Source organism: Salminus brasiliensis, chromosome 14 (assembly GCF_030463535.1).
Source record: "Salminus brasiliensis chromosome 14, fSalBra1.hap2, whole genome shotgun sequence".
NCBI classification, from domain to species: Eukaryota; Metazoa; Chordata; class Actinopteri; order Characiformes; family Bryconidae; genus Salminus; species Salminus brasiliensis.
Window position 1 is genome coordinate 14,701,412 of NC_132891.1, and position 18,455 is coordinate 14,719,866.

The 18,455-nt window shown below is 42.7% G+C and overlaps 1 protein-coding gene across 2 annotated transcripts in view; it reads left to right on the forward strand.

The window, feature by feature from the left end:
- The window catches only part of ndrg3b (ndrg family member 3b), a 71,502-nt gene that overhangs the window by 20,314 nt on the left and 32,733 nt on the right, over window positions 1–18,455 (forward strand). For both annotated transcript variants that reach the window (XM_072696447.1, XM_072696448.1), the window contains exons 2-3: window positions 9,111–9,186; window positions 13,011–13,043. In XM_072696447.1, the coding sequence (XP_072552548.1) occupies window positions 9,130–9,186; window positions 13,011–13,043 (90 nt within the window). In that variant the 5' untranslated portion in view covers window positions 9,111–9,129. The remainder of the gene's footprint in view (window positions 1–9,110; window positions 9,187–13,010; window positions 13,044–18,455) is intronic.

Here is an 18,455-nt window from a genome sequence, read left to right on the forward strand (position 1 = left end):
CTTCAGTAGTCCTCTTAGCTGCAAGGACTCACGAACTATCGAGTGAACAGCTACTTAAAAAAAGCACTTTGCTATCTTCTTATAGTCTTCTCCTACTTTGTGGGCATCAGTTATGTGAATAGTGCCAGGCAGCTGCTGAGAGGAATCCCATGGCTGCAGATTGTTGGGACAAGGTTGGGGAAAGTCTAAGTATTCATAAAGCTTTAGCATTTGCTTCACCTGATATTTCCTTATGATAATGAATACAAGTCATAGCCAAAACAAGCTAATGAAGGTCTGTGACTTTAATGGAAGTTATCCGAGAGCTCATATCTCTTGGGATGCCCAAATGTTTCCATGGTGCTCCCTTCCCCTTTCGTTTTCCTCAAAATTATACAAATCACAAGACCCTGATCTTGCTCAACTGTTGAGACGCGGGTTTCATCTTTAACTGTACATTTCTGCCGTTTGGAAATCAGTTGACTATTCACAGTAACAGGAATGCCCAAACGTTAGCTTGCCTCCAGCTGTATATGGAAACATGTTAACTGTCAGAATCGACCCACAACGCCCACACTGTGCATCCCTTATCCGTACAATGTGCCTAAATAAAGGGTGAGACTACAGTCCAAACCGGACTGAACAGCTATTTTGCACTCTGCCTATTTGCACTATGACTATTTGCACACCTGTACAGATGTTCTTTTCTGTAAATATATTTTCAGCTCTTTATTACCTTTAGTACTTTTTACTTTTTTAATTTATCCCCTACACTATTTATTGTTTAGTGTCACTTTCCTTTAGTTTATGACTGTGTTCTGTGTTTTTTGTTACTTGTCATACGTGTTGCTCTCACCAAGACAAATTCCTTGTATGTGTAACATACTTGGTGAAATAAAGAGATTCTGATTCTGATTCTGATTCTGATCCAGACAAAATGAACTTGCCTCACCCTTCCCCCAGTGTGTAAACACTCCTCAAAGCAAATCTGGCGGAAGACAAAGTTTCCGCTTCTCCTTTAGCTGCTTAAAACTCCGGCAGATTAGCCGAGCTAATTCGTGCCCCAGTCGTGAGCAGGTTGTTTTGTTTTGTGTTTTGGTTTCTTTGGCTTCATTACCTCGGCTTTGCGTCTTAGTGCAGATCGGCTGAGCCTAACAGCTTTATACTACCAAGGATGTGGGTCAGTGGTTTCCGCCTGACCTCTCAGCTCTGGCGCATCTTGGTTCCCTCTTCCGGATGCGCTAGATTTCACCTGTGCTCAAGCTAACCAGATAGCAGTAGCCTGTTTTCAAAGGCATGGTTTTGCTCCTCCTCCAGGTGGGCTTGTTTTACTGCTCCACAGTTGCTTGTAGCGCTCTTTCTCGTTTTGTTAATAATCCACAGAACATGCTGCTGTGTTTCATGATTGGTAAGTTGTTTTTTAATCTGGGGCTTGGCAGTTTGAGTTACGCTTGGGTCTTTGGGGCAGTTCTTAAAGAGGTAGGTTCAGCATAGAATCAAGGGTCACTAAAAACATGAATTACAGCTGCTTGAACTGTGGCCTAAAACATGCTGGCAGCGTTACACATTAATCACACTGCTCTTGTAATTAGTAACCTAATGCTAATTGGCCTCGTGTGAAAGAGTGAGCCATTTACATGGACAGGCCTACTGTTGCCATGTCCTTCAGCGTTCTTCCTCAATCAGGAACAGGCTCGCACCATTCTCACATCTTCAAAAGAATTGGAATAGCATTGTTCACGCTCAAATGTTCCGATTAATCACTTTCTAACATATGTAGGCCAGTCCTGGGATAATGCCATATTTCTTACATAATTAGGCACTTTCCCAACGCCACACATTTATCACTTCAGCTGTAGCTAGCTCTGCCTATTTCATAATGTGTGCTGCATTTCTGCGTTGTCTGTGTGGACACAAGTATTGGGACATGTGCTCATTCATTCATTGTTTCTTCTGAAACCAAGGGTATTAAAAAGAGTTTATACTGTCCTTTTGTTGGAGTAAGAAAGATTTCTAATAGATTCTCTCCTCAACTCTTTCCAAAAGTATTCTTTCCATCATTCCAGAAAATAATGTTTCACAGCTCAATGCTGGGGGGATTTATACCCCTCTAGGCCACACCTAGAATTATATTATACTATACACACCGGGACTTTCTGACCACGCTGCAAGTTACAAAATGCTCATTCAGGGTCATTTCTAGTAGGGCTGGGCGATAAAAATACCATATCACGATATTTGAAGACATTTTCATGATATTTATCACAATACACGTAATCACAGACTAGATTCTTAAAAACTACTTTTCATATCCTCTCCTGTACTGAATACATCCGCTGCACAGTCTAATTACACAGTTTGCAATGAACCCTGTAATGAACACTAGGATCAGTGTTCTTTAAGCACAGATTATGTCCTCAATTTGCTTAGAAAAGCATATGGTATATTATGGAAACAGAATGTATCACAATACAATAAAATATTGTCATATTGCCCAGCTCTAATTTCTAGGTGAATAACCTGTAACCTAGAAGCCTAGTGAGTCTTGTGTTTTTGATATGATGCAGTTTGCACAATAAACATTGTTTACATTCTGCAGCTGAAACATTTCACGCCCTTTATAATCAATCTTTATTTGTTATTTTAGACATTAAGACATTCTATGTATTCTTGACACAAAAATAAGCTGCAAACCTACAGATTTTGAATAAAAAAAGCACTTTGGTCATACCATCCATCCCTAGTACGGGCATTACATTTAAAGTGCATCCAGTTGCATCCAGAAACCTTGCTGTAAGGTGTTCGCAAGTTAGCAACATGCCGTGCTAAGCTTAGCTGATTGGTATCTTGACTTGTGGCGAGTGTGATTGACACACAGGCGCTAGAAGACCTGTCTGCCTCTCTCAAACCAACAAGAGTGTTGTCCTCTGAAGCTCTGGGTGTTTAATATAGCCTGAGCGGAACACACTGAAACACTCTTTAATGCACAAGCAATTCATTTATTTTCTTTTTTATTTCATAATTTTTCAGTTGCCACCTGCTGCATGACCAAAAACCTGTTCATAGTCATCTGCCTGGATTGTAGACTATTTGTCATACCTATTCATAACCCTCCATCTCAATCCCAGCTGGAAACGCCAGACAGAAATGGAGCTGTCTGTCACTGAAATAGCAGTGCCCCCTTTTTTTTTTTTTCTTTCTAACTGTCTGTGTTTCCTTTTGATAACCAGTCCAGTGTATTTGGGCTGGTTGCAGATTTTGCGATCCCTACAGTTATTTCCACAATAGTTTAGTACTAATAATTATATTTAGCTGTTAGTCACTTGGCTGTTATGTTAGTCGTGCAATTAGCTAGACTTCAGTGCTCATTTTCCTGATTTATGCTTTTCATTAAACAGTGTGAAGAACAGTGCCTAGTGCCGGTCGCACAGTGCTGCACTTTATATATTTATTTATTTTTGTTTGTATTTTGTTATTTTAACTTTATTAATTCCCAAACTCTTAGCTTAAGCCAAATTATATGAACAAAATTAACACCTTGATAATTGTGTCTGCCAAAATCAGGGATATTAGGAGTTTGTCCTGCTTTCTGTCTCTACTGTCTAGGTAAGGCTTTCTACTAGATGTTGGTTGCTGTTCATCATTGCTGTGAGGACTTTATTGCATTCAGTGACTACAGCATTAGGACTACAGCATTAGGATGATCACCACCCCATCTCATCCCCAGCCCCCCAAAAGTATAGGGTGGCACACCATCCATCATTCCAGAGACCACAGCTCCACTGCTCCACAGCTCCATGCTGGGGGTTTTATACCCCTCTAGCCCATGCCTGACACCTGACATTAGGCAATGGTGCCAATAGATTCCTTCTCCAGAGAGTCCTTATCTGTTAGAGGTGTTTCTCTACAGGGACTAGACAAGGTGTGTGTGTGTGTGTGTGTGTGTGTGTGTGTGTGTGTGTGTGTGTGTGTGTGTGTGTGTGTGTGTGTTCATTTGCATATCTGTGTCAGCAATGGGTGCAACGTTAAAGTAGCTGAATGCATTGATTCAAAGGGGTGTCCAAACACAAACATTTAAACACAGTTCATTTGCCCAGCAGAACCTGTGCAGTCTGTGGCATAACAGCTTTGTGTGTTTTGTAGTTTTCTTAATTGTTCGCATTGCCACTCACACTCTGGAGCACATGGACGCATTACAGCCTTAATGATCTGACATCCCAGTGCGATATGCAGAGACCATAAACCATCTCAATTTGTGCTCCCTTTGATTAGCACTTTATATTAAAACAGACCCCCCCCCCCCTTCCTCCTCTGTCTTTCCACCCACGAATGCCCCCCAATGCTCTGCTCTTCTCCGAGGTCTCCAAAAGACTGCAATTACACTCTCATCTGCAAATCCTCGCCCTCGTAGTTAATTAAGGGCGGACGAGAGAAATGGAAATAGAGACCGAAGCATGCATTGGAGGATGAAGGAGCAAAAGAGGAACTCGCAGCTTCGCTATGTTGTTGCTGATGGAGATGGAGGGAGGAGAGTTACGGCGTAGCAATGGAGCCTCATATTACTGCTTCTTTAACCCTCACCCAGCCCACACACACTCATTTAGAAGAGATTTAGCTCTTCACCTACAGTCTGAGAAAGGAGCGCCGTCAACAACAGAGACGAGACAAAAGCTGGCCTCGTTTTACTGTACAGTGGCCTGTTGCTAGTAATGTTCAGCCTTTGCGTCATTCACACACCTTGCCCTCAAACCAAGTTATTTTATTGGGATGCACATGTTCATACTTGGCATCCCTTGGCATACTGTACCTGTAGGTAGTATACAGGATTCCCACACATACTGGGAAAGCTGGAAAATCTGTGAGTAGTTTTCCAGGCATGGAAAACATTGTTATCCATAAAATGAATCATGTTACAGGAGGACACTGTAGTGGTAACATGGTTAACTATCACTGGGCACAGAATTATTGAGTAAAGCCTGTCTTGGGAAACCTGGAATGTGAGCTAGTCAGCCTCTCCTTTATAAGGCTGGACAATATGATATGCTTATGTTTATGGATATCATAACCCAGGAACCCTGATGAACTACATATACATAAAAATAATTTGTGGCTTTTGAATAGCATGTTATCACCATTATACCTCAACTAGGGGTGGGCGGTATAAAATGACTTTTATACTTATTTTATATATTTATATATTATTATAATATGATCTATTATGTTTCATGTATCATTTCATGTGACCCTGCCTGGTGAAGGACTGAAGCCTTGCCCTTAGAGCACGAAGATATAGACCACATATCTACTAGTTTTTAGATGTGAAGGTCCCAGGATCTCATGACCATGGCTTGTAAATAACTCCACATGATAGTGATGCTGGTGAGGCCAGTGATGGGCACGGTAGTGATGCTAACGGCACAAATGCGATGCTGGGCAAGGCTGGCGGTAGCAATTCTGGGTAAGGCCGGCTGCATGTTCGCCAACACTGCGATATCGATGCTGGGTGAGATCGGCAAGCTGCTAATTCTGCGGTAACGATGTTGAGTAGACATGCGATCGCTGTCGGACCATCACCTGAAGTGCAGGTCTCCTGACCCCTGTTCTTTTTTTTGTGTCCTGCTATATGGGAATCAGGTTATGGCAATGATTGGGGGGGACAGGTTGTCTAACAGTAGAACTGAAAGAATAGAGGGTCTAGGGTCCTTCTTGTGGGCATTGATTACTTTCGTTATCAGTAGGCCAGTATTGCGGTCAGTCAGTTACAGATTCCCTCCCCCTTCACTCCCGTTGTGATGCTGGCCGGCTGATGTATGGGATGTATGTGGTGATGGCTGATGTATAAGAGCTGGGTTTCTGGTGCTTTCCTCGGAGTGCACTGGCTGCCTAGTAATGCTGCACTGGCAAAAAAGAGGTGGTGGCCGATTTCACATGTATGCAAGTGATGGGAGGAGTCCTAGTGAGTGGGGTGGGTTCATTGGCTCAGCTAAATCAGGCAGAAAAACAAAAAAAGCAAAACAAAACTGGCGTCTCTATATGCTATCTCTACAATAACCTGTAAAAACAGTAGCACAGCAGGACCGTTCCACTTTGCCGGCTACAGACTGCAGTATAATCCGTGGCCAGTGCAAGAGCAATGTGCTATAGCGACCCGATTCTTTGGGCAAGACTGCTAGCACATGAAGCACATTCCAGAGCCCGGCTGGCCAAATGAGACCAGAACCAGCAAGAAGTGGCACATTCATTGGATGCCTGTGCTTCTGATCAGCTCAGCTTGGACTCATAAGGGACACACTCTCTCGCTTCGCATTCATCTAACCGAGCCTGGCACGATGAGCAAGGTTACTGCTGAGGGCCACAGAAGTGCCGTTCTCCTCACTCCTGTTCTTTTTTGTATCCTTTTATATGGTGATGAGGTTATGGCGAGGATTGGGAGGCAAGGTTGTCTGACAGTAGAGCTGAAAGAATAGAGGGTCTAGGGTCTCAGAAACACTCAGATGTGGAACGAGCCAGAGCCTCTGGCAGCTCGTCTCCCACTGTGGGAAGTGAGTGGATCTGTCTGTGTCTGTCTGTCATGTGGAAGTCAGTGTAGCATGTGATGCCAGATGACTAAATACTGCTGGTTTTGATCTCAGCTTGTTTCAGAAATTGCCAGATGCACGGTCTTAAGAAAGGCTCAAGTCCACAATGCTTTTAGCAAATCCTGATGCACAGTTACACTGACTTTCATAGCATCAGTGTGGCCTGTACAAAGCTTTGGGCACCTTATAGAGTCAGTACAAAGAACCCCCTTTTGCTTTTTGAAGCAGCTAAAAAGCTTTCAGTTCTTGTAGTTGGAATTGTTCCCACTCCTTTTTACAGAAAGCCTCTAGTTTTAAGAACAGCTTGTTTAAAAGTCCATCTATAAGGTTTCTATGATGTTCAGGTCCGGGGACTGAATGGGCCATTCCAAAAGCTTTTCATCTTTTATTTATATATATATATATATATATATATATATATATATATATATATATATTGTATTATTATCCTGTTGTGGAAGCCATCCTCTCTTCAGCTTTAGCCTTTGCACAGATAGCTTGACATTCACATGCAGGGGGTTTGGATTTGCGGGCGTACTCAGTTTCTTTGTCATCCAGATCTCATCTTGGCCGCTGGAGTTGCCCTGAAACTGCAAGCCTAAAATGCGTAGCTATCTTCTTCTGTCCTTCTTGTGGGCATTGATTACTTTCGTTATCAGTAGGCTAGTGTCTTGGCCAGTCAGTTACAGATTCCCTCCCCCATCGCTCCCATTGTGATGCTGGCCAGCTGATGTATGGGATGTATGTGGTGATGGCTGATGTATAAGAGCTGGGTTTCTGGAACTCACTGGTCACTCCTTCTACAGAAGCTCAAAGCCTTGCTGTAGTCATGGATGATCAGTTATCGTTCTCAAGTCATGTTGCAAACGTAATTCGGTCCTGCAGATTTCTCCTGTACAACATCCGGAGAATTCGACCCTTCCTCTCTAGAGAGGCCGCCCAGTCAGTCAGTCTCTCGTCACTTCCAGATTTACTGCAACTCTCTTCTGGCTGGTCTCCCTCTGCGCACCATCAGGCCTCTGCAACTCATCCAGAATGCAGCGGCACGGGTCGTTTTCAATGTCCCTAAATTCAGCCATGTTACTCCACTGCTGTGTTCTCTTCACTGGCTTCCTGTAGCTGCTTCCTGCATCAGATTCAAAACCCTAACGCTGGCCTACAAAGCCAAGAACGGACCAGCCCCTCCGTATCTGATGGCAATGGTCAAAAGCCGTTCTGCACCAAGAGCCTTTGAGCTTCAAGTACGGCTCGACTCGACCCGCCATCCCTCAAAATCCGCGGAAGACAAGCGTCCAGGCTTTTTGTGTCCTGGCACCAAAGTGGTGGAATGAGCTTCCCCTGGGTGTCCGAACGGCTGAGTCGCTCGCTGTCTTCAAACACCGACTGAAGACCCACCTCTTCAGAGAATACTTGGACGAATAGCCACCTAGAGTACTATGGTCACATTCAAACTAGCTGAGGTTATCCTTAAGTAAATAGCAAAGCACTTTTGTAAGTCGCTCTAGATAAGAGCATCTGCTAAATGCCGTAAATGTAAATGAAGGGGGGAGTTCTAGTGAGTGGGTTGCCATCACTCTTAGTCCTCCACTTCATCCCTAATTGTTGCAGTTATGGCAAACTGTTGAGCACTGATGACTAATGCTGCTCTGGCTACTGAAACACTAAACACATGGGTATATTTGGTAATGATTTGGTTCTGAATGAACTGTTAAAAAGATCGGTAATGCTCACCATCAGCCCTCTACTCCTCTGACCAGTCCTCCTCCAGTCAATAGGGCCGTGACTTTCATAAAGCTAACAGGAGTCGTCTTGTGCTTTACCTGTTCTGCATGCGGTTAGCGTGCACTGGTCACTCCCTTCAGCAGAGAGGCTGTCCAGGCAACCTCCTGTCCAAATCATTTGTCTGGTGTGTGCACACACAGTGACCCTGTCACCTTCTGTCAGCCCTTTCTCCTCTTGCTAACACTACCCAAGGCCCTGTGCTCATTTTTCCATCCTTCTCTCCTTCATTTCATCACCCTCTCATTACCCCGCCATCCCTGCTCCTGGCATGAGGAAGGAGTCACTTTCAAACTCCCTGCAGATGGTAGCATTGTTTTCTAACCCGCTTCCTAAAATGACTTGTAATGACACCAGTAATATGACTACCGCTAATAAAGTGCCAGTGGTTTGTACCATCATTTGTACTCGCCGTTCAGCTGTAAACTGGTGTAATCCGGGGGGCGGTGGAGACGGCCGTACAACACGGTCCTGTGTCATTGTATTGCTGTTGATATGGAGCACATGTCTCCTGTGCAGAATTGGTCCCCAGACAGACAAAAAAAAGTGCTTAATGATGTCATACACTGACTAACGTGAGACTACATAATGGCTTTCAGAGACATGCAAGCCTTCATTGACATTCCGAAGGGTCAGCACAATGAATAAAACATTGGACTCATCTGAATATGGTTAACGCAGACAATGAGGGCTTTAGTAGCTGTCATTAGCAATGTTAACACCACTGATCTTTCTCTCTCTCTCTCTCTTTCTCTGTCTCTGTCTCTATTATAGACAGCTGCCAGTTGTGAGAATGGACGAGCTACAGGATGTGCAGTTAACTGAGATTAAGCCCCTTCTGACAGACAAGGTAAGTATTCTAATACACAGTCAGTCACACACAGACATTGGGCTGGGAAGTTCATCGAAAACGAGTCTGAACAGACATTCAGAAGCTCTAATCCACATAATCCTGCCCTGTTAGTACTTTTCCCCCCACTGTGTGTGTTCTATACTGTCCCCTTAATCATATACTACCCTGTCTGCATCTTGGATGCAACGTGGAGGAGAACTCAAACTTAATCCGAGCCAATTGAGCAACTCCTGCAGCTCTTGTAATTGTTCGGTAATCACAGTAGAGGCAAAATGTTTAGGTAATCATGATACTGATTTAAGGTCATACTGGCCAGCACTACGCGGGCACTGAACATCAACAGCAGAAAGAGACTACTTCCTTTCCCACCAAATCTTAGATACCTTAGATGCACAAAACATCATTAAGCGGCTCACTCGGGTTTATGTGTGTTTTTATATATATATATATATATATGCTCCATATCATGGTAAATCAAGGTTTCCCTACTTTTATGAGCTTTTAAAACTTTTCAGAATCAACGGTGGTTTCTGACGGTGGCTTCTGCCTTTTTCCCTACCTTTATAACCTAGGAACAACTCAGCCAGCATAAGTAATGAAAGAAAAGTGAGAAACATCATCTGTTTTTTGAGATGTCACTACAAATAATGGGTTGATCTGCGTCTGGTTGATTCAGCCCACAGCAGTTTAGCCCTGCCTGTTCACTCTGAATTAGGGCTGCATCAACTAATTGACATTGTCAATAGCGTGGAAAATTAAAAGAAAATGTTGACAGCCAGTCTCCTCAATTCGTTGGCTTGATGAATAATGGATTGATTAGTTGGCTCGACAATGATGGTGGCTTCCCCTTTACATCAGAGAGAGAAACTCACAGAAGTCCCGCTGCATGCAGAGAAGAAGCAGTGTAGGAAGGTACAGATAAAGTAGAACAGATATTGCTAAATTATCCGTTATCAGGGTTGGTTTGCAGCTGTTGGTGTAGAGGGCAGTTCAGTTTTTTTTTTGTTTTTTTTTGTGAGTAATGAATTAGTGATTCCTTCATGTGGAATTTAAGTGTCTGTTTCCAACTGGGTTGCTTTGCACAGTACAGGGCAACCAGTCAACATAGATTCCATTTACATATGATCGTCTGATCAAAACCCCTAAAACAAAAATCTGCGTCAATACCTTCTTTAGGTGCCTAATAATAATAATAATAATAATAAGCAAAGCACTAAGCAATAAATACAGCAAAATAATTAGTGTTCTCTCCCTCTTTCAATATCTGTGCTTTTACGTGGTCAGTTCAAGCTATGAATCGTCATGATCATACTACTTCTTCATTCTTCTTTCCCCATTAACAAAATTTGGGAGATGATTTTGGTGAAGGTCAATTCCTCATGTAGACTGTAAAAAAATTTCATTTTCATTTTAATTACTTTGAATTTCGAATTACTTTTGCTGATACAAGTGGATCAGCACAGTGTCACTGCAGTGCCAAAAATGACCCACCACCCAAATACTATCTGCTCTGTGGTGGTCAGTCCTGTGGGGTTCTGATGTAGAGGAACAGGTGGACTACAGACTGTAACTATAGAACTACAAAGTGCTCCTGTGTGGTAAGTGGAGCTGATTTAATGGAGAATGAGTGTAGAAACAAGGAGGTGCTGTTATGACTATGTATGATACATGGGTAGATATCGTTCCCCTACCGTTCCACTAACTGAGCTAATGCTGTTTGTAAGGATTTATAATACAGGCCATAAAATCTCAGGAATTAAAACTGGAACAAATCACGAGCTCCCAGGAGTTTCCGAGCCGGGCCCTTATAAAATTCACCCCTCCGTTAAACGCCACCATCACTCAATCATCTCGGTCTCATGCCCCCCGATCTCATAAGTCTGATTTGCATCTCAGATCGATTCAAGACTTTCCCCCTCAGGCTCTGCTGCGGAGCTGCTGGTTACCCTTGGATACCAGGCTCCTGCTTGCCAAGCTCCGAGAGCTGTGCTGGAATCAGAGACTGATCTACTCTGTGAATGCCATCTGAACCCAGACTCCCATCCATCCATCACAGCACACTGGTGTAGAGAACGATTTGCTCATCGGCTGAGAAAGCCAGAGATGAGCTGATGCTTCGTGAAACTCATTTAGTCGAGGAGAGGAAAGCTGCGAATAGGCCGGAGGAGGAAAGACTAAACTCCTGTGCAGTGAGCTTGTAACAAGCTTTTACTGGTCATTAGTGTACCTTTTTATACATTCGTCATGCCAAAAATAGCTGGACGCTTTCATAACAAGCAAATCCCAATTACCAAGCTAGCGGAAGTTAGCTTTATCCTTAGTAGGGCTAACACGTGAACAAACACTACTTTTGAAGCAGACGACATGGTTTGTCGGTGTTCCATTGCCGTAGAATGACCTCTTTGGCTGGCTCATGCTCGTAATTTAGTAACAATGTCTGGCCATTTAATTTAAACAAGCTTAGGTCCAGCAGCCGTTGTTGAGTTCAGAAAGCCTTAGGCACCTATGACCGTTTTACCACTTCACAGGTTGTCCCTCCTTGAACCACCTTTAGAAGGTACTGACCACTGCATACCAGGAACAGCCCATAAGACCAGCCTGATGTTTTGGAGCCATCACAATTTGAGCTCAGATTCTTACACTTACCTGCATTGTGCAGCTGTTAGTTTTATGAAACTGATGTAAAAATGTATGAAAATAATGTTTTTATGATGTTTTGATTTCACTATTAAGACTAAAGCTGGATGATGGAAAGATGTGAAGCTGCTTTACACAATGGGACTACTATTCACCCATCATTATTTATGATTATTTATTTATTTAATATATATTTTCTATACATCTTTTATTGACCATTTTCTATTATACCATTCCATTACCGTTATTTACCACCTCTTCAACCAAATGACCATTTTCCAACCTGTCTTTATCCTGTAGAATTTCACATGATGTTTGTTATTGTCTCTTCAAAGGCTCATTTATGCTAAGCATTAAATATGGATATGGAAACAGAAGGAGCCTTCTGTCCATACTCTGCTTTTATCTAGTATGTGTGAAACACAATAAATAAGAAACTGATGCCTTGACACAGTTTACAGCACTGCCTCTTTTGTACCTTTTTTTTTTGTAGTTAGTTAATTATCACAACCTCCTCCACCGTCACCATGAAACGTCTGACTCTGAACTGCCCTCTAGTGGAAGTACTTAATATCCATGTCAAATTAAAAGATGGATGGATGGAAGTATGTAGTCAGTGACTGCTACATCATTCAAAATGTTTAATTTTAGATCTTCATTTTCAAATGTATAAATAAGCCTTAAGACTGATGTATGTAAATGACCTTTGTTCTGATTGTGCTGAAGTCTGAACATACATTAAATGTCAGAATGTTTGTGGACACCCCTTCTAATAAATGCACTCAGCTACTTGAAGTACTGCTAATATAATGGTACTCTCTGGAGCTGATGCATGAACATATTTGCACCATGCCTAATGCCAGGTGTGGACTAGAGGGGTATCAAGCCCCCTCAGAATTGAGTTGTAGAACTGTTCTCTGGAATGATGGTGCTCCATCCAATACGGCATGGGATGAGTGTGGGTTGGGGTGGAAATGGGGTGTGGGTTAAAGGGAATCTTCACAGCAATGCTCCAAACTCGAACGACCGCAAGAGAAGCGCTTTTCTCAATACTCTTGATGAATAGTAAGAAACTATGAATGTGTGGGTGTCCCAATACTTTTGTCCATATAGTGTATTTCACATTACGAAGTCATGAGTCGTTCCTTTTCACCTCATCTCTTCTCTTTGCCCTTTTCTTACAGAATGGCCGAAACTTCCAGGACTTTGACTGTCAAGTAAGTGGGGTTTTTGTTGTTTGTTTGTTCCTCAGAGTACACAGATGTCAGTCCCTCTGATCGTGGTTTATCTATTCATTATCAGTGCCTCGATTCTGCTCACTACACCTAATGCTTCTGCCATTTCACAAGTGCTCTCTATGAGGCCTGCCTAGCTTATAGAGTGGACATGGATCCTCTTGTTCAGTCCTTAGGCTATGCTTCAGAGTTTGAACAGCCAAATGAACGTGTGTGTGTGTGTGTGTGTGTGTGTGTGTGTGTGTGTGTGTGTGTGTGTGTGTGTGCGTGATTTTAAGTGTGTGGGTGGATGGGTAGAGCGGTGTGAGTGGGCGGTTGGGCTTTGAATACAAGTCTGTGTGCAGTTATGACAAAACTATGCGTACAGTTAAGAAAAGACTGCATCCAGCCAAAAAATGCCTTCAGTATCAGTCTTGTTGATCAGTTCCTGAAGTTGTTACTCTTGCTCACTCACGCCTGACTCCCGCCTCCTCTCTCTTCCCTGTTCGGTGTTCTCGTTTCATCCGTTACTTTCCTTTCTTTGCCTTGCCATCTGCCTTTTTCCCTTCCTGCTAACAGGTCAGGGTTGTCTTCAGCTATCCGTAACTATCTGGTCTCTCTTATTATGACCTAAACTTAATGGAGTGGAATGCTTGTTCATATTTTAATGCGCATGTATCCGGCATGCTGTCTGTCCCCGGCCCGATTGACAACAAGACCGTTCCAGGCTGATGGAGCAAAAGGTAGCGTGGCTATTAGCGCATCATTCACTTTACCATCTGCATACAGGTAGAAGCGAAACCACACTGTGAAACTTGGTCCAATTAGAGAGGAAGCTGTGAAGGAGTGCAGATGTGGGGTTAAATTTGCTGAATCTGTGAAGCCCTGAGGCTATAGCCCAGCCCAGCAGTGTTGACTCCAGTTAGCAGATATTCACAGCTACGTCTTCTGAGAGTAGCAGCAGCAGCCAGTTCCTGTTATCCATCACATCGTGCCCAACATTCTATTTAATCTCACTGTTAACCCTTCCATGTCTAGTTTGGGTTCACGTCCAGCTCATATACCTTCACACACAGTTCATAGTTATGTAAATATAATTACCTTAAGGTCCAAGCCAGCTCCTGAGCATTCCCCCTTTATCTGTATTGGAATGTATGCTAATACAGAATCCCTTTGGAAATCAGTTAGAATCTAAAACTAAAATGCATCTTCAACATCCACAGAATCCTCATGGCGTGGCAAGAGGATCTTTAAGTAGATTTAGGAATAAAAGAATGGAGATCAGCATGCATGAAAGCTCAAACCCAATCTGCAGACTCCCACCTTACACTTTTGCAGTACAGTTGGCGTATGGGAGTTTATATTGCACCAGGAAAACTCAATTGGACGGGACTATTGCAGACGTATGTATTAGGTGTGGTGAAGATAAAGGAACTAGATCACTGTATGTGGCAGGGCTTGAGAGTAAGAGATTTCTGGCTGTAGATAAAATAAGAAAACGTCTTTAATATTAGATTTGATCTCCTGTCAGAATTCTGGGATTCATTTCCAGTTAGGTTGGAAATGAATCCAAAGCTCTTTATTTATAGACTTTACCCAATTAATCATAAAACAAATGGGATTCAAATCCTCGGGTCATTATTGTTTGTTTGTTTAGTGAACACTATTCTTTCTTTCTGTGTCCAGTGTTTTAGTGATGGTGTTTCTCTGAGGGTGTACATCACTGCATCCATCAGCTGATGATCCTCTGCTTCAGGGAATGTTTTTCCTCTTACTTCTTACTAAATCTCTTGCTTCAGATCTCACACTCGTAATGGCACGTCTTGTGGAGAAGCTTTAGGCTGCCGAGAACGAGCCATTAATGAGTAGAGAAGACCTAGAGTGAAAGAGTAAATATCATATAACTCTTCTGTTCGTATGAAAACTGGTATATATGAGAATTACAAATGGGCAATAAATTAAACTGAATTTGAGGAACGGTAAGACTGTTTGCAGAATTTGTATGAAGAAAGTCTATTGAATAGGTGTAGACCCTGTAAGAACATTGGTTTCACAGCTTGTGGTAATCCTACTGTGCTGCGTTTTCTAGCTTAAGACGGCAGCGACACACAGTGTTAAAAATAGCCTCAGGCGGCAGGCACCTGTAATGGAGCGACCTGGCTCAATGAAGCGACCTCTCCAGAGACCGCTGCTCGGCAATAGGGAGCCTTGTCATTCACAAACTCTCACGCATCCGCATCCATGCTGGAGCTAGTGTCGAGCAAGTGGCGTTCTGGGGAATTTACTGCGATGATGTCATTGGTTGTTAAGATCAGTTGGTGCACGGCATTTAGAGAATGGAAGCTGAGAGGAGAGAGGATGAGCGAGACGATAGAAAATCTACCCTGTAATTTGTGCATAAATTAGTTCGCCCGTTCCTAAAGGCTTTCATTCTTTCCCCACCTTCCTTTGGTTCTTTCTCTGTTTTAATATGTAGGTTGGGGGAGGGGTGGGAGAAAATGTCTAAACATCGCTAGAACTAAAAGCATGAAGTGCAGTGGAGCAGAGACCGAGCATGTAAGTCCATGATGTAACGGTCCCTCAGGCATTTCCCTGGTCTGTGCTGGTTACTCGGAATGACACACAAGCTTCGTTTAGACGCTACGACATGGATATAGGGACACATTTTCCCTTCTCTCCTCCAATCCCAGAGTTCCCAGTGCCCTCTACCACTGTATCTCCACCTCTGAGTCCGTCTTTGGAGGGGGGAAAAAAAAAAAAGCTAGTTGCTATGGTAACTGCACTGATATGGCGACTGTGCTCACAGTTGAAGGTGCTGGTGTTCTGGTGTGGCCCCTGAACTTCTCTCTCACTCTGACACCTGTTGGTCTCCTCCAGGAGGGGGCAGCATGAATGCACTTTAGAGTGAGGAGATGATGATGATGATAACCCAGCTTGAAGCAGGGCAGCATGGTTCAGAAGCTTTGGGTAAGTGTGTAGGTGTGTGGATTTCATTTACATGCGGCAGTAATATGCTTGCTTTGAACTCACAGATTGCAGATGCATTTTTGATTAAAGGTTTATGATTAACGATCTGAAGCCTGTGAGAAGATGCAGGCCATTGTAAATGGAAATCACATCCGATGGGCTTAACCAGAAGGGAAACTGTTGCACTGATGTTTATCCGCTCTCTAACCAGCTGCAGCAGGTGAGTCACTTCCAGGTATTAGTTAAGCAGATGCGGATAAATCATTGGGTCACACTGTACTGGAAATGCTGATTGTGAGGCGATCTTGGCTGATTTCTGCCAACCAGTTCTTCAGTTCTAATAGTGAATCTAGACTTAAGAGACCTTTGTCATCCACCCGTATCTATGCATTCAGTGGAACAAACCAATGTTCGTCTGTGGTGTGACGCAACTCATGGCTACTGTGTACTTGCCCATATAGTACAAGTTACCTGTAATGACAGTACAACTTAATGCCTTACCATCCAAGTACAAAAAGAGGTTCCTGCTTTGGGTTACAAACATGGTTTTCAAGATCCATTTAATTATTTTCATTGGCTTCTCTGGCTTCTCTCTTCATAATTTGTCACTTCACACACGACTCCAGCGAACATCCTTTATGTATGAATAATACAAATGTGCTTAGAGATACTTCATGTGCTTCCTGTGTGGTACTGAGCTTTTTAGTCCGTTAATTTAAGTAGAGCTGCACTGAACTATTGTACAGTGACGAGAATCGGATGGTTTTCAAAGTGATCAGCCATACCTGGTGACCATGCACAATGCGCACAAGGGTGCCAGAAGCACAAACACAGTCACACACCCCAAAACCACTTTCTGTAGACCTTTCTTAGTCACCATGTGGTCCGCCCTCACAGTTTAGTCAAGCGCTCACTGGTCTTTAAGAAAAACAACTGAAGGGCAATTATCTGTGGAAGTCCCTTGGACATGGATGAAAGGCTTATTATTTTTTTTTTAAAATGTAAATAAAAAAAAATGTTAGACATGTGTTTACAACATGACCGGAAGCTATTTAACGCTCCTGTTAATGCTTCCACGATAATGTTTGTTATATACTTTAGAATATGCTTTTCAAATATATGGATTTTCTTTTCTTTTACATTTTACAATGGCTTAAAGATTCGTCCACACTTATTATATATTTAATAGTATTGCTGAAAAGCTGAACAAAATGTTGCTTTCATGCTGTTGTTTATAATTCTTAAAGAAAGCTGATCAAAATCAGAATTGGTGAGTCACATGTTTATATATTTAAAAAAAAGTTATGACTATGCCATTTCCAACCATGCTTGGTAATATCTAAAATAAATGATATATTATGTACAGATGCTACATGAAGTTGCTTTACATTCGTATCTTTAGTAATATTATATGTGTAGCTAAATATCTTTTTATATAAACTGTTTCACTTTTCATTTTAAAAAGCAGCTGTTTTACAGCATGATGTTTTGTTATAGTGAGGGGCAGTAATTGTCTGAGCCATCAGGACACAGAAGGTATGGAAAATGCTGGGTGTTTTTCTCAGCTGGTATGACTCTCTGGGGATTTTCCCCAGCAAGAGCGTGGAAAATAGAATCTGCCACAGCTTAAATACTTATTAATACCCTAATTGGCTGTTTTAACAGTACAAAGGAACAGAATGTTTTATTATTAAAGTTGTTCCAAATTTGACTAGCTGCCCCATACAGACAAAAGTATTGGGACACCTGCTCATTCTTTGTTTCTTCTGAAATCAAGGGTATTTAAAAATTGTTTTTTTTTTTTTTTTTTTTGTGAAGTCCGGTTGCTGGATGATCACTCCACCTCATCCCCAACTCATCCCAAAAGTACTGGCTAGAGCTCTATCAATCATTCCACAGAACACAGTTCCACTGCTCCACAGCTCAATGCTGGGGGGGGGGGGGGGGGGGCTTTATACCCCTCTAGTCCACACCTGGCATTAGGAGACATGGTGGCAATAGGTTCATATTTATCTCCCCCAGAGAGTCCTAATATATTAGCAGTACTTCTCCACAGAGACTTTGCACACGTGTCTGCAATGAGTGCAGCTTAAAAGAGCTGAATGCATTCATGAGAAGGGGTGTCCACAAACATTTGGACATATAGTCCAGTAGACTGTGGCCATGCATGGTTTTTTCCTTTTAGGAATAGATGTCACTCTGTAATTGTCCATTAGAGACCAGTAGAAGAATTTGATGGTCTGTCTGTGGGTTTAGCCACTGTTCAGAAGATCTCTGTACGGTTCTCCTCACAGTGGCAGCACAAGTACAAGACTGAGCCTGCCCGCCTTATTGTTGTCTGTGCTTTTTCTCTCCTGCCTCAGAGCAAACACACAAAAGCAAACAAAGACTTAACGTGGAGCTGGCTTTACGTACACCACACAGCTAGGCGGAGTTGGCTACATGCCA